The sequence below is a fragment of the Rhineura floridana genome, chromosome 7 (assembly GCF_030035675.1).
Source record: "Rhineura floridana isolate rRhiFlo1 chromosome 7, rRhiFlo1.hap2, whole genome shotgun sequence".
Taxonomy (NCBI): domain Eukaryota; kingdom Metazoa; phylum Chordata; class Lepidosauria; order Squamata; family Rhineuridae; genus Rhineura; species Rhineura floridana.
This window is the reverse complement of record NC_084486.1, coordinates 39,399,037-39,414,174: the sequence shown is the minus strand read 5'-3', so window position 1 is coordinate 39,414,174 and position 15,138 is coordinate 39,399,037. Positions and strand designations below refer to the sequence as shown.

The window sequence follows — 15,138 nt, the reverse complement described above, 5'->3', positions numbered from 1 at the left end:
TGTCCATTCCCCCCAAAGAAGAATTGGGACCCCCAAGGTGCTTTACCTTTAGCCATCTTGAAGTTCTCTCTTTGTTTCTGAGTCTTCAAACCTAACTCCCTGGCGGGACAATTCCAGAGAGTAACTTGGGTGATAGCAACTCTCAGAAGGCTGAAAGGCACTGTGGGGTGCTGCAGGGTATTATTGTGTCCCCACTGCTGTTCAACATCTGTATGCCACTCCTGGGATCAGTCCTTAGGAGATCTGAAGCACAGCATCATCAGTATTTCTCGGTAACATCTGAATTGGGAGGTGCTGTGCAAATATTGAACCAGTGCCTGGACTCATTAATAGGCTGAATGAGAACCAATAAACCGAAGCTGAATCCCAGCAAGGTGGAGGCTTTGTGGGTGAGCAGTTCCCAGGTCCAGGAAATTGATTGGCTGCCTGTGATCCCTCTGAAATAACAGGTGCGCAGTTTGGGGCTCCTCCCTTGATCCAGCATTGTCATTGAAGACTCAGGTGCCCTCAATGTCTAGGAGAAGCTTTGGCTGGTACGCCAGCTACAACTGTTCCTGGACACAGATAGCTTGATAATAGTGGTCCATGCATTGGTAACTTTTAGGCTTGATTACTATAATGCACTTTATTGGGGCTGCCCTTGAATTTGGTCCGGAAGCTGCAGCTAGTGCAAAATGCTGCTGCACGATTGCTTTGTGGAGCAACCCATCAACAGCACACTACACCTGGCTGCCAACATTTAACTGGCTGCCAACTTGCTAGATTCTGGATGGAGTTGCTAGATTCAAGGTTTTACTACTTGTGTATAAAGCCCTATTCAGTTCTGGACCAGGATATTTGAGAAGCCATATCTCACCCTGCATCCCACTTACATCTGTGGATATAAAGATTTCTTGATGCTGCCACACCCTCCGCAGTCAAGCCAGCTGTGGCTTGAGTATGTTCTTTTAACCTTGTAGAACCATTTCTCTGCAATTCTTTTTCCCTAGAAGTGAAGTATGCTGCAACATTGTTAGGTTTTCAGTGTTGGTTGAAAACTTTTCCTTTTACCTTGTTAAGGCTTCTCAGATTAGTCCATTTTTTTCTGCAACTTTTAATTCTTGTTGGCTTCTTGTTTTCACCATTGCTTTATGATTTGTATTACATTTTATTTTTCTGTTTTTATACACCTCAGGTATTCTCTGAATGTATTATAGTTTATAAATTCTGAAATAAATAAAATATTTAAGTAAATATTAACTAGCAGTCCATCTAATCAACTAGAAATGGTTGGTTGGCAGGCTTGTAATAATAGTTTATTTCAAATACGAAAGGCTTTTGAGCCTAAAACAATATAGTCAGGTGGGTAGATGGAGCTGAAGGGGTCAGAAATTGATGGTTAAATGGTCTGTCATATGTAAGCAGCCTTCTCCCAAACCTGGTGAAGAGAGGATTGGACCTTGTTCATATCTAAAATAGTAAGTGTGATCAGATACATGGGGGTGGGGTGGGGAGGGAGAGACAGAAAGAGAGAGATCTTGGATGTTATAATGTCTAGTGCATAAGCTTTATGATGAGACAACAATACTTTACCTTCCATTATTATTGCCACCAAGGGAAAGAGCTGATCAAAATAGGACCTATAAAGGGGAACACTATAAAGTCTCTATGTGTTTCTGTGCTACTGATGTGATAATGAGTCAAGCTCCAGCGTGCCCAGATCAAAACAGTGGAATAATGCTATTATGTAAGTGTTATATAAAATGAATTTTTGTGTCATTATTAGGGATGCCCAATAGTAAAGTTGAAGTCCAGAACAAATTCTGTGGGCCATCTTTGCTGAAGCAACAATATCAACACAATTTTTTTATAGGTGGCAATAGTGCAGGATGTTTTGTAATGTAAATCTAAGATTGATTATTCAGTGCATAATTTCCCCAGTATTTTCAATTACAAGTATGTTGTTTTTGTAAGAGTATTAAAAATGCTGAGATAGGCCCATATGTGGAATTACTGTTTTAGTGAACTCATTCAGAGAAGCTTTTTTTTGTTCCAAGAGACACAGTTCATTGCAGGTTCCTAAATAAATATTAGTTTCAAACAGAGGCACCCCCTTTTTTTGCTGTTGATAGATAGGTAGGCAAATTAATACAAGTGATTAACTATACAATCCCATATATGTCTACTCAAAAGTTAAGTCTGGTTGAGTTCAATGGGTCTTACACCCAGGAAACTGTGAATAGGATTGCACCCTAAGGCTGCATTTTAATGTTTGTTTGGGACTTGGTGGAACTTGTTTCAAAGTAGATATGCAAAGGAGTGCGCTGTAAATCTATTTCTCCTATATTGCTTGTCCAGTAGTCTATAAGCCAATAGCACTACTTCTCAGCAGAAGCTTCATAAATTTTTATGATTTACATTATTATAGATAATTTGCTGTTTTATCATTATAACCTAGGCATATGTTAATTTGTATTCACAATGCTGGCTTTGTTTAAAGGACGCTCGCAGCATTTCTGTACAATTTAGTGCTTCCCTAGTGTTCTGCAGAGTGCCTAAATTTATTAGTACTTTCAAGCCTGTCACATGGAATAGCTGTCAGAGGTTGATCAGGAGCTAGCATGAAGAGAAATGGGTGTGTGGGTTTTGCCTCCTGCTTTTACTTCTGAGGCAGATGTCGTAGTTTTTTTGCCTTAGATCTGTTTAAAATTCATATGTTTGCAATGAGGAAATATGTGTAAAGAGCTGGACTTGAGAGCCCATCATTCCTGGGAGACTGCCTTGGTCTTCATGGCTTCCTTGTGGTGTTCTCAGAATGAGAGCATATTTATCTTGTTACGTTTTAATAGCAGCACTCTCTCTCTCTCTGTATGTATGTATGTGTGCACATGTATATATTGACGTGTCTGTTTTTGTTAGCTGTTTTTCACCTGTGAAGTAAAGTCCTGCCATCTTATACATGCTTAAACAGCAAACTTAAATCAGAGTTGACTCCATATCAGAGTTGAAAATCCAGCAAGTTCCAACTATTTGCGGAAAAAACATTTATAATTTAACAATACATTGAGGACTAGCTTCCTACCCAGTCTTGTATTTTGCTCCCTTAAACTACTCTGCCCATTTCCCCTTGCTGTTGTTTCTGCCTGGAGTATCCTTCGAGAACACCTATGCGGTGCCAAAACACCCACCCTTTCTATGAAGGTTTGGTTTTAAACCCTTAGTCCGTTACCCTGAAACTAAACTTGGGTACATGCATTTGCATTCACACAGTTATTGTTTCTCTTTGTCCTGCCCACTGCACCCCTTCTATTGCATTTTAGATTGTAAGCTGCTCAGGACGGGGATATGAGCCTTCTTGCTCACGTTACTCTACAAAGCACCATGGACATTTATAGTGTAATAAATAGCCCCTGCTTGCTTGCTTTTCCCCAAATATACAAAGTTGGAGTTGGGCAGGCCTCCTGGGCTGGAAGTTCCATAGAACTGGGTTCATAACTGTGAAAGCTCTATCCTGCCAGGGCTAATGCATCAGCCTGGATTTGAAGTGGTTTAAAAGGATAAATATTCCAAGTTGCTTAAGAATAGGGGCACAGTAAAGTTTATCTGGCCAAAACAGAAACCAAATGCCTTTTTCATTCAATGCTGAGTGCATAGAATACATATAGGGGTGTCCTTCTTGCACCGAAGACCTTGCCTACATTCATTCCATTAACAGCCTGCTCCCCAGTCTGTCTTTTCCCCCTGAGTTAGGGTACTCTGGTAGTGAGCCTGGGTTTTTTTAGATACGACTGCATTTTTATTCTTATTGTACTCCGCCCTGGGACTTTCCGTGAAGGGGTAGGGAGGGAATGATTCATTTTTGAAATGAACTTTCTGGCTGTCGGAAGAGAGCTAGGGCACCACTTTCTTGGTGAGGGCCTGTCTGTTGAAGTGGTTGACTAGGGAGACTCAGTCTTCAAGAGTATGAAATGCTGGGTGGCTGTTACCAGTTCCTTATTTTCCAGGAAAAATCAAAGGTGATGCATTAGCTGTGACTGGTTCATTTCGACCAGAAGTATGAGGCTGGGAGCTAGCATATAACATGCCTGCCTGCTTCCAGTACCGTTTTTGTAAGTGTGATTTTGTTTTGAACCTTTGTTAGTCCCAGTATATATGGTGTTTCTCTTGTATGCATGAGAAATTATTGCTTGAAGCTGGGGAAGATCACAGTGCTTTCAGATATTTTTATTAGGATTTTTATGGTCCTTTACCCTCTTTACAGTTTGGGTTATGGGTTTTTTTCCTCAAAAAATTAATCTGAGAGAACATATTTTTTAACCATCTAGATCCCAGTTCTGAAGCTGGCCATTGTAGTGTGTGGTCATTTGTAATATCATAGTGTACAATACACACTTACGGTTAAGAATGGATGCAATCACATACACATTTACCTGGAAGTAAGTCCCATTGAACTCAGTGGGGGTCTACTTCGGAGTAGACATGCATAGGATTATGCTGTGAAAGCCTTTGAAAATCCCCCCCCAATGACATCAGTAATTGTGTTTGTGCAGCAGAAAAAACCCTGTGCCATGCAGCTGGGCCCTGATTTCATGGCTTGTGGCTAAAGAACTTCAATTACTGTTATCATCAATCCTTTTGCACTGCAGGCTCCCTGGCTTCATAAAGGAAAGGAATGGAGCCCAGTTCATCACTTGTTGGGGATCAAACATAAATCAGCAGATCAGAGGCCAAGGGTGTTGTTTGTTGTGAATGCTGCAGTTTGTTTCATAAAAACAATTTTATGATTCCTCCTTTATTGCTTTAACTGCTTGTTTATTGGGGGGCAGAGAAAGTTAAAAGAATGTTCAGGCTTGTATGAGAAGCATTTTCTGATCAATATTTTTTCTGGGGGAAAAGCACTAATGCTCTCTCCCTTTCAGTAGTCAACAGAGTAGATGAGGAAGAAGTGTGAAATTCTGTTAACACTTGGGCTCAGTAAGTAGTCTGGAAAGAACAGAATAAATTAATTTTAATACAGTTTATTTACTTGGGTTAGGTGAGAGACACCAATTCCCCCTTCCCCAAAATTGATTTTTTTTCTTGACTGGTGTAATATACAGGATTGTACAATATACAATATGTGGCGCAGTCGCTCCTGTATTATACCCTTTGGCTAGGAAACATTTCCCGCCCTTGGACCACTTGAAAATTGCTGAGAGTCTTGGTGGCTCACTGAATGATTTTTTTCTGTCTTTTGTAGCAGTGTGCTGTGCTAGGTGCCATATGATTTTTAATTGTATTTTTATTGCTTTTTCATTTTTTATATTATATTTCATTAGTTGTGATACAGTATTTCAGTTTGAATTCTATGGAATTCAAATTGTAATACAATGAAATATAAGAAGTAGAAGAACCAATAAAACTACAGTTAAAAATCAAAACAAGTATTTAATGCAGATATGCTGCAGAGTACCTGCAAGAAGCTTGTGGATCCTCTGATATGGTTTGTGGCATTTCTGAGAAAGGGGGGTAAGAGAGTTGATTACATTCAGCAGCTTAATCCCATGATTCCCATGGAAATCACAGGTGATAACGGGCCCTTTCTGCAGGCAGCTATGAAAGATCTGCTTTGAAACTTGTTCCACCACTTTTAAAGACTTACTCAATGAGACTATTGGATACTGTTGAGGTCCATGAGAATATGCACCAGTATAATAGCTCCTATTCACTGGAGACAGTAGAATTATGTTTTCTTGATCATCCTCCTGCCTTGCACTGTGAAATCCTATGTTTGGCTTTTAAGGGCCACACTTTTTTTTGACTTGGATTTGGATTTTCCTTAAATACAAAAGATGCTTGTAGGTACCTAGAACGAGATTTTTCACATCTCTGCAGAAAGCTTTGATTGGTGCTAACTGTGCAAAGTTAAAATCTTGTTAATGTTACAGTTTTTTTAAAAAAAATCCCATGGACATTTTTAAAAGATCAGAAGTTTTTTGTTTTCTTATCTCAGAGCACATGCAGAAGCGTCATCATCTGTGAAACATGATATACAGGCAGAGCCTGGTGAAAAGGTGAAGAACAGAGAAGAAGTAGAGAATGAAGGGAATGATGACAGGAAAGCTGTAGAGTCAAGTGATGAAGATGCGCAGGCAGAAGGAAAGAAGAAGAAGCGTTCTGGATTTCGGGACCGTAAAGTATGTATGCTTGTTGCACTGGAAGATCCGTTGTTAAACTGCGGTTAGTATAACTATCAAAGAATGTGAAATAGCTTTTGCCCTTCAATTGCTGAAGCAGTTCTCGAACTGTAAAGCAGGGATGGGGAATCTGTTGCCCTTCAGATGATGCTGGACTACGCACCGTGCTGGCTGGGATTGATAGGAAGTTAGAACCCAACGACATCTTGAATGACACAAATTCCCCATCCAAGCTGTAAAGCTACATTTTACACTTGTATCAGCTATCTTTTCGGTGCCTTTTGAAGACTTTCCTCTTTCAACAAGCCTTTTAAGTTGAGACCTATCCCAGTCTGCATCTGTCAGAATTGTTTAATATGTTTTTTAATGTTTTTAACCCTTTAAAAAAATTAAAATGTTTTTAATGCTGTCTGGTTTTAATGTATTTTAAGATTTGTTTTTATGATGTTTTAAAGTGTTTTAGTGCTTTGTTTGCTGCCCTGGGCTCCTGCTGGGAGGAAGGGCGGGATACAAATAAAATAAATAAATAAATGCAACTTACTATTTTGCATGTCATTTCTTGTGACAGTCTTAAGACAGTCATTAATAGAAAGCTTTATGTTCTGTTCGTCCCAGTACAAACTTGATGTTCCGTGGTTTCTCCCATACCGGGGTAGTAGGAAGTAGTGGCTGGAATCCAAAGAGCTTCTTCAGGGCCTTGTTTGGACGTAACACTTCACTTGCTCAGTGTTTTGTCTGAACCAAAGCTGGTGTGTGAGTGTTACATGAGCCAAGAACTAGTAGAATGTTTTACTTTCTCCTTTGAAAACTCTTTCTGCCCCCCACCCTACCCCCCAAAAAACTTTATACCACTAGGAAACCTTGTCTACATGGTCTGCCACAGAGCTCCAAAGGGTTCTAAAGCACACGGTTCCTGCAGGCTACTCTCTCCTGAGGGACTTTTACAGTCTGCAGCCTCCATTTTGGAACTGAACCTACAGATTCCTTGGAATAGAGTCCACAAACTGACCTTGTGGCTGCAACATCAGCCTAATTCTTTTTTCTTCATCCCGCTTGCTCTCTGCTTTATGTAACATTTTGCTTGAAGAAGAATTCTGGAGAACTCAAAAGCTTGCCACACTTCTGTGACATTTTGGTTGGTCCCAATTAGAGATGAAAGGATCTGTCAATTTCAGTTCTCTCAGTTTCTCATTCCTTCCCCGGATATTAAATTCAGTTCTCAACATCTCTGCAGCAATTTGCAATTTTTAAAAATCCTCATGAAAATTCAATACTTTAGTGCTAATTTTTCCTTTTATGAAGTTTTAAGTAATATATATATATTTGCAAGCAATTTCTCCTAATATGATGCATTTCTAAAAATCACTAATGTATTTATTTTTAAGCACACGTTTCATGTTTGTAAACATTGCAAAGTTTGGATAAGTATGAATTTCAAAAGATGGCCGTGTTTCAGTTCTTGTATTGTTTTAGAAAGTGAGCATTTGATAGATTTGTCTTGAAATATGAACTGAATTGAATCCCGCTCCCCCTCCTTAGTCCCAATGAAGGTGTTGCCCAACTGTGGATTTGGAATTTTTTTCTTATAGACCAACACGGCTAGCTTCACTTTTTAATTGTATTATTTATTTCCTATGAGTTTTCTGAAGGATTCAGACGTTTTGTGTTAATAGAAAGAGTAGCCAAACCATTTCTCGTTGGGTTGTTGTGAGCCAAAAACAGGGAAAGCCCTATGTAAGCTATCTTGAGTTCTTGGAACGCAATAAGTGACAGCTGCAGGAAAATATTTACCCAGATTCCAGCAATATTCTGAATCAAATTGCATAAGGTGTGTACTTGTAGCATTATCTGGCTTTTAATTATTATTATTTATTAAATTTCTATCCTGCCGTTTCTCCCAGAAGGAGCTCAGGGCGACAAATGAGGGATAAAACACTAACAGCATCTTAAAAATAAAACGTCTTAAAAGCATTTTTTTAAAAAATATTAAAAAGCAATTTTAATGGCAGGTAGAAAGCACAGTTAGGCTTTAGAGAACCTTGGAGATGGCATTTGATAATGAAATTGTTGTGTCAGCTTTTCCCTGTCTTATTTTTCAAATTTTAACTAGGTATGATCCATGCTAAATTAAGATAAACAGCTGGAAGAGTTGTTAGTGCTCTCTTCCTTTTCAGTTGATTTGTCTGATCTCAAGCTGCAGTGTATTAAGAATGCCACAGATGGGAAGCTGACATAAGCTGAACATTCAGGTTGTTTTGCTGGGCTGTTATGTGCCTTGAATTGGATTCCTTTGAAATATAATATTGATTGGAGGAATGACCTGTTAAGATATTCCCCACCACCCATAAAACATTCAAGCACTACCACCCTGCCCGTGATCAGAGTTCTTAAAGCTAATGTGTGAATCCTGATGGAGGTAGACATAAGTGATAGTATTGTAAAGTGGCCATTTGGTTAATTAAGAGCTGATGGTAGCATAGTAACCATGAGTGAGCTGGGAGATACCTGTTTCAAATGAATTTGATGGCTGGCCTTAGGAAAAAACTCTTCCATTACATATCAGACAGTTGCTGTCTCAATTGTCTTTTTGGCACTCCTTGAGGACTTTTCTTTTTCAACAGGCTTTTTGAGCGGAGATTTTAAGCAGAGATAGGATTTGAAATTTTTATGTATGAAATTGTTTTGTAATGGTTTTTTGTTGTTAATTGCTTCCAGATATTTACAGGAGTTATATAATAATATAATATTTATAGGAATTATATAAATAATAATAATACAAGGGGGTTATAAGGACCACACCATTTAATGTTCTCGCTAAGGCCACATTCACACCAGACATTTATTCCAGTATTATTCTACTTTAAACAGTCATGGCTTCACCCAAAGTATCCTGGGAAAGGTAGTTTGTGAAGGGTGCTGAGAGTTGTTAGGAGACTCCTATTCTGTTCACAGAGCTACAACTGTCAGAGTGGTTTAACAATCAATCCCTCTTCCCAGAGAATTCTAACAATGGTAGTTCTGTTCAGGAAATAGGGGCCTCCTAATGACTCTCAGCACCCTTCACAAACTACCTTCCTAGGATTCTTTGGGGGAAGCCATGACTGTTTGAAGTGGCATAAATGTCTGGTGTGAATGTGGTCTTTATTTATAACTATGCATCTTAAAAGCTACTTCTGAACGTTCAGTCCAGAACAACATACTGGACACAATCTTGCCACAGTTGAGAGAGGTCTGAACCTGCCACTTGTCCCAGACATTGGACTCATCAAGATCAGGGAGACGGTTTAGCTTCCAGTCTAGCTGTTTTCCCTGAGTGTACCTGTTTTCTTTCTCTCATATAAGTGGATGATTGCCTTTTGCTCCTTTCGGGGGGGGGGAAGCATTACACGTGGAGAAGCGGTTGCAATATTGGCAAAACCAGTGATCCACTGAATGGCCCAGAATCTCCACAAATAAATAACCTTAGGGGGATGGGTATATATGTGTCTTTTGTCTATTAGCACTTTCTCAACACAGCACCTGCCTATCATAATGGCCATTTTGCTAGTAGTTGTTGTTAAATGCAGCACCTTACTGCAACAGAAGTAAACACTTTTTGCTGATGTATTCTATATGGACTTGTTGAGTGAATTAATTACTTCTTTATTACTAATAAAGAGTTGTTGAAATTATCATCCATGAGAGTTTAACAGAGACTGTAGTAGTAAAGAATAGAAAGAAAACTGAAGCATGGAAGTCCCAATGTGAAGAAGGGATGGTGTTTTATAATAACTGCCCATCTCTGTATCTTTCCCTTTTCTTTATATAATAAATAAGTTGTTTTGTTGGTTAGTATTTTGCAGGGGCTGTATATGGAAGTATATACATGTGTCAAAGCAACACTTGTATGACTTAGAAATGGCTGTGGTGTTTCAGGTGGGGGAATCTGATGTTCTATATTTCTTTTTAGGTGATGGAGTATGAAAACAGGATCCGAGCCTATTCGACTCCTGATAAAATCTTTCGATATTTTGCTACCTTGAAAGTAATAAATGAGCATGGAGAATCAGAAGTATTTATGACCCCACAAGATTTTGTACGATCTATAACACCAAATGAAAAGCAACCAGAAAGTAAGTGACCTTGTGTGTGTATATATCTAGATGCATGCAAGCAATACGTAGTGGATTGGGTTTTTTAAAATCAACTTTTTAGTTTTGTAATTCATATTTTTCTTGAAAAAAAATGAACACTTCATGATTGCTAGCACCACTAAGCTATATCAATCTGCAACTAAATTGAATTTTTTTACAATGTAAAAGCATATTCGAAAGCACCTGGTTATGAGCCCACAAGCCTTTTCGCACTATAGAGCAGGGGTTTCCCAAACTGTGGTGCATAGACTGCCAGTGTTCCACAAGCTTCATTGAGACGGTCCGTGTCATGACTGTGGATTTGTGGTTGAAAATAGGAGGCAGCACATCCATCACACTGAATATTCATATTGATTTTTAATTGTATTTTTATTGCGTCTTTAATTTCTTGTGCTGCATTTTATTGTATTACAATTTGAATTCTATGGAATTACAGTTGCTACAACAGACAGAAGAATCATTATGGGGTCCACCAAGACCCTCAGCAATGTTCAAGTGGTCTGTGGGGGAGTTAGGGAACTGGAACCACTGTTCTAGCCCAAAGATCCCCAATCTTTTTGAACCTAGAGGCACATTTAGAAATGTAAGAAACTGCTGCGAGCACCAAAAAATAACCATTTTACAGAAAATAAACAGACAATGCTCAGACCCCAAAAAGAAAAGGTTTGGGTAACACTGACTCAGAGCATTTCATGTACATTATCTCAATAATTCTTACAACCATCCTGCAGGTCATTACAGACGTCAAGGCTGAGGTTGAGAGATACTGATTTGCCTAAAGTGATTAAGCAATGTCCTGGCATACATGAGATTGGAACTGAAACATTTCTGTTCACAGATCAGTGTCTTCCTTCCTTCCTTCCTTCCTTCCTTCCTTCCTTCCTTCCTTCCTTCCTTCCTTCCTTCCTTCCTTCCTTCCTTCCTTCCTTCCTTCCTTCCTTCCTTCCTTCCTTCCTTCCTTCATTCATTCATTCATTCATTTATTTATATCCCGCCCTTCCTCCCAGCAGGAGCCCACGACGGCAAACAAAAGCGCTAAAAACACATCAAAACATCATAAAAACAGACCTTAAAATACATTAATACAAAACGACCTTAAAAACATTTTAAAAACATCTTCAAAAAGGGTTAAAAAACATATTGTTTTAAAAAAAACATATTAAAAGCAATTCCAACACAGAAGCAGACTGGGATAGTAGGTCTCAAGTTAAAAGGCTTGTTGAAAGAGGAAAGTCTTCAATAGGCGCCGAAAAGACAACAGAGATGGCGCCTGCCTAATAGTTAAGGGGAGGGAATTCGACAGGATAGGTGCCGCCACACTAACGGTCTGTTTCCTATGTAGTGCAGAATGGACCTCCTGATAAGATGGTATCTGCAGGAGGCCCTCACCTGCAGAGCGCAGTGATCGACTGGATATATAAGGTGTAAAACGGTCTTTCAGGTATCTTAACTACTATAGCCACCTTCAATACTAACTGATGTAACATGATATAAACTTTCATGGGTTAGAGCAGTGGTTCCCAAACATTCTTTCCCATAAACCACTTGAAAATTGCCAAGAGACTTTGCAGACTGCTGAATGATTTTTCTCCCTGTTGTAGCAATTGTAATGTGCTGTGCTAGATGCTGTATGATTTTTAAATTGTACTTTTCCTGCTGCTTTTATTTTTTTCTCATATTACAATTAGAATTCCATATAATACGATCTGGAAAATATTGAATAATAAAATGTAATATAAATAATAATAAATAATAAAAGCAGAAATAAAAATACAATTAAAATATGCATATTTAAGGCACTGTTCACAACTGCAGCTCCCGCTATTCTTCACAGACATACAGCAGATCACCTGAATGAAGCTCATGGAGTCACCTCTCTAAGTCAGTGTTTCTCAAACAGTTGGCCTTCGGCTACTTTCAGGTGGGCCTCCATGTTACAGCCGTGCCATAGCTTTTTGATTGGGCCAGTGGTAGTGCAAGCAATTCCTTGTGTGCTGAGTAAAGATCTTGTCCCAATTTCTTGGGTAAGTTTCAGTTGGTACAACCTGAGGATGTTGACAAGGTGCTTGGACAGGTTCGTGCAACCACTTCTGTGCTGGATCCTTGCCCTTCTTGGCTAATAAAAGCTAGCAGGGATGGAACAGCCGGCTGGGCCAGGGAAGTGATTAATGCCTCTCTGTGACACAGGGTGGTTCCTGGCTGCCTGAAAGAGGCAGTAGTGAGACCACTCCTGAAGAGACCCTCCCTGGACCCAGAAAATCTTAGTAACTATAGGCTGGTAGCAAATGTTCCATTTCTGGGCAAGGTCCTTGAACGAGTGGTGGCAGGCCAGCTCCAGACACTCTTGGATGAGACTGATTATCTGGATCCCTTTCAGTCGGGTTTCAGGCCTGGTTTTGGCACGGAAACAGCCTTGGTCACCCTGTATGATGACCTCTGTCAGGAGAGAGAAAGGGGGAGTGTGACTCTGTTGATTCTGCTTGATCTCTCAGTGACTTTCGATACCATCAACCATGGTATCCTTCTGGGAAGACTGTCCGAGTTGGGAGTGGGAGGTACTGCATGGTGGTGGTTCCGCTCCTACTTGGCGGGTCGTCTCCAGAAGGTGGTGCTTGGGGAACATTACTCGGCACCCTGGACTCTCCAGTATGGGGTTCCACAGGGGTCAGTTCTGTCCTTCATGATGTTCAACATCTACATGGGTGCTGTCATCCAGAGCTTTGGAGTGCGTTGCCATCAGTATGCTGATGACACGCAGCTCTATTTCTCCTTTTCATCTTCTTCAGATGAGGCTGTCAATGTGCTGAACCAGTGCCTGGCTGCGACAATGGACTGGATGAGGGCTAATAAACTGAGGCTCAATCCAGACTAGACTGAGATGCTGCCAGTGGGTGGTTCTTCTGACCAGATGGTGGATGTCCAACCTGTCCTGGATGGGGTTGCACTTCCCCTGAAGGAGCAGGTTCGTAGCTTGGGGTTCTCCTAGAACCATTTCTGTCACTTGTGCCTTGGCGGCACGGAGTGCCTTCTACCAACTTTGGTTGGTGGCCCAGCTACGCCCGTATCTGGACAGGGATAGCCTGGCTTCAGTTGTCCATGCTCTGGTAACCTCCAAGCTAGATTACTGCAATGCGCTCTACGTGGTGCTGTCTTTGAAGACGGTTTGGAAGCTGCAGCTTGTGCAAAATGCAGTGGCCAGATTGGTAACAGGGACCAGAGGGTTCAAACACATAAAACCGATTCTGGCCCGCTTGCATTGGCTGCCTGTATGTTTCCGAGCTTGATTCAAGGTGCTGGTTTTAACCTATAAAGCCTTACACAGCTTAGGACCACAGTACCTGATGGACTGCCTCTCCCGATATGAACCCACCCGTACACTGTGCTCGACATCTAAGGCCCTCCTCCGGGTGCCTACTCCCAGGGAAGCTCGGAGAATGGCAACAAGGGAGATGGCCTTCTCAGTGGTGCCCCCCAAATTATGGAATGATCTTCCTGACGAGGTACGCCTGGTGCCAACACTGTTATCTTTTTCGTACCAGGTCAAGATTTTCCTCTTCTCCCAGGCATTTTAGCATGTATTTTAAATTGTTTTTATTATTTTTAATTGTGTTTTTAAATTGTTTTTTGTATTTTAAAGTTTGTATATTTGTTTTTATTGTTTTTAATTGCTGTAAACCGCCCAGAGAGCTTCAGCTATGGGGCGGTATATAAATGAATAATAAAGATGTCCAGAGACAGAGAAGTTTGGGAAGTGGAGCAGGGAGAGAAGGTCTTTAAAGATTTGTGGCAGTGCTGAATAAATTAATCTTCTGGGACAAGGAAGAAAAACTTCAGAGATTGAGTCAGACATTAGTGTTGTCTCTGGACAGTGCAATTGCTCCAGACATATAGAATCATAGAATCATAGAGTTGGAAGGGGCCTTGTAGGCCATCGAGTCCAAACCCCTGCTCACAGCAGGAAATCCACAGCTAGAGCATCTCCCTCAGATAGCTGTTCAGCCTCTGCTTGAAGACATCCAGTGAAGGGGATCCCACCACCTCCCTAGGCAGTCGGTTCCATTGCCGAACTGCCCATACTGTCAAGAAGTTCCTTCTAATGCCCAATCTGAATCTACCCTCCTGCAACTTAAAACCATTAGACCTAGTCCTACCCTCTGGGGCAGCAGTGAACAAATCTGTACCCTCCTCTATGTGACAGCCCTTCAGGTGCTTAACGAGTGCAATCATGTCACCCCTCAGCCTTTCTCTTCACCAGACTGAACATGCCAAGTTCCTTCAACCTTTCCTCATAAGACTTGTTCTCCATACCGGCTATCATCGTCGTCGCCCTCTTCTGAACCCGCTCCAACTTGTCTATATGTTTCTTAAAATGAGGCACCCAGTACTGAACGCAGTATTCCAGATGAGGCCTGACTAATGCAGAATATAGTGGGACTATTACTTCCCTTGACCTGGAAACTATAGCTCTGTTTATGCAGCCCAAAACCGCGTTTGCCTTTTTTGCTGCAGCATCACACTGCTGGGTCATGTTCAACTTGCGATCCACTACAATTCCAAGGTCCTTCTCACAGTACTGCTAAGGCGGGTATTTCCCATCCTGTACCTGTGCATTTTGTTTTTGTGGCCTAAATGCAGAATCTTGCATTTGTCTTTATTGAATGTCATTTTATTAATTTCAGCCCAATTTTCTAGTGTATCCAGGTCCCTTTGGATTTTATTCCTGTCTTCCATTGTGTTAGCTATCCCTCCCAGTTTCGTATCATCTGCAAACTTCATAAGGCTTCCCTCCACCCTGTCATCTAAGTCACTGATAAAAATGTTGAAGAGTATCGGCCCCAGGACAGAACCCT

The 15,138-nt window shown here is 40.7% G+C and overlaps 1 protein-coding gene across 2 annotated transcripts in view; it reads left to right on the top strand.

Annotated features, from left to right (window-relative positions):
* The window catches only part of MICU1 (mitochondrial calcium uptake 1), a 203,303-nt gene that overhangs the window by 54,113 nt on the left and 134,052 nt on the right, over positions 1 to 15,138 (top strand). For both annotated transcript variants that reach the window (XM_061635302.1, XM_061635303.1), the window contains exons 3-4: positions 5,972 to 6,155; positions 10,105 to 10,267. In XM_061635302.1, coding sequence (XP_061491286.1) covers positions 5,972 to 6,155; positions 10,105 to 10,267 — 347 coding nt within the window. The remainder of the gene's footprint in view (positions 1 to 5,971; positions 6,156 to 10,104; positions 10,268 to 15,138) is intronic.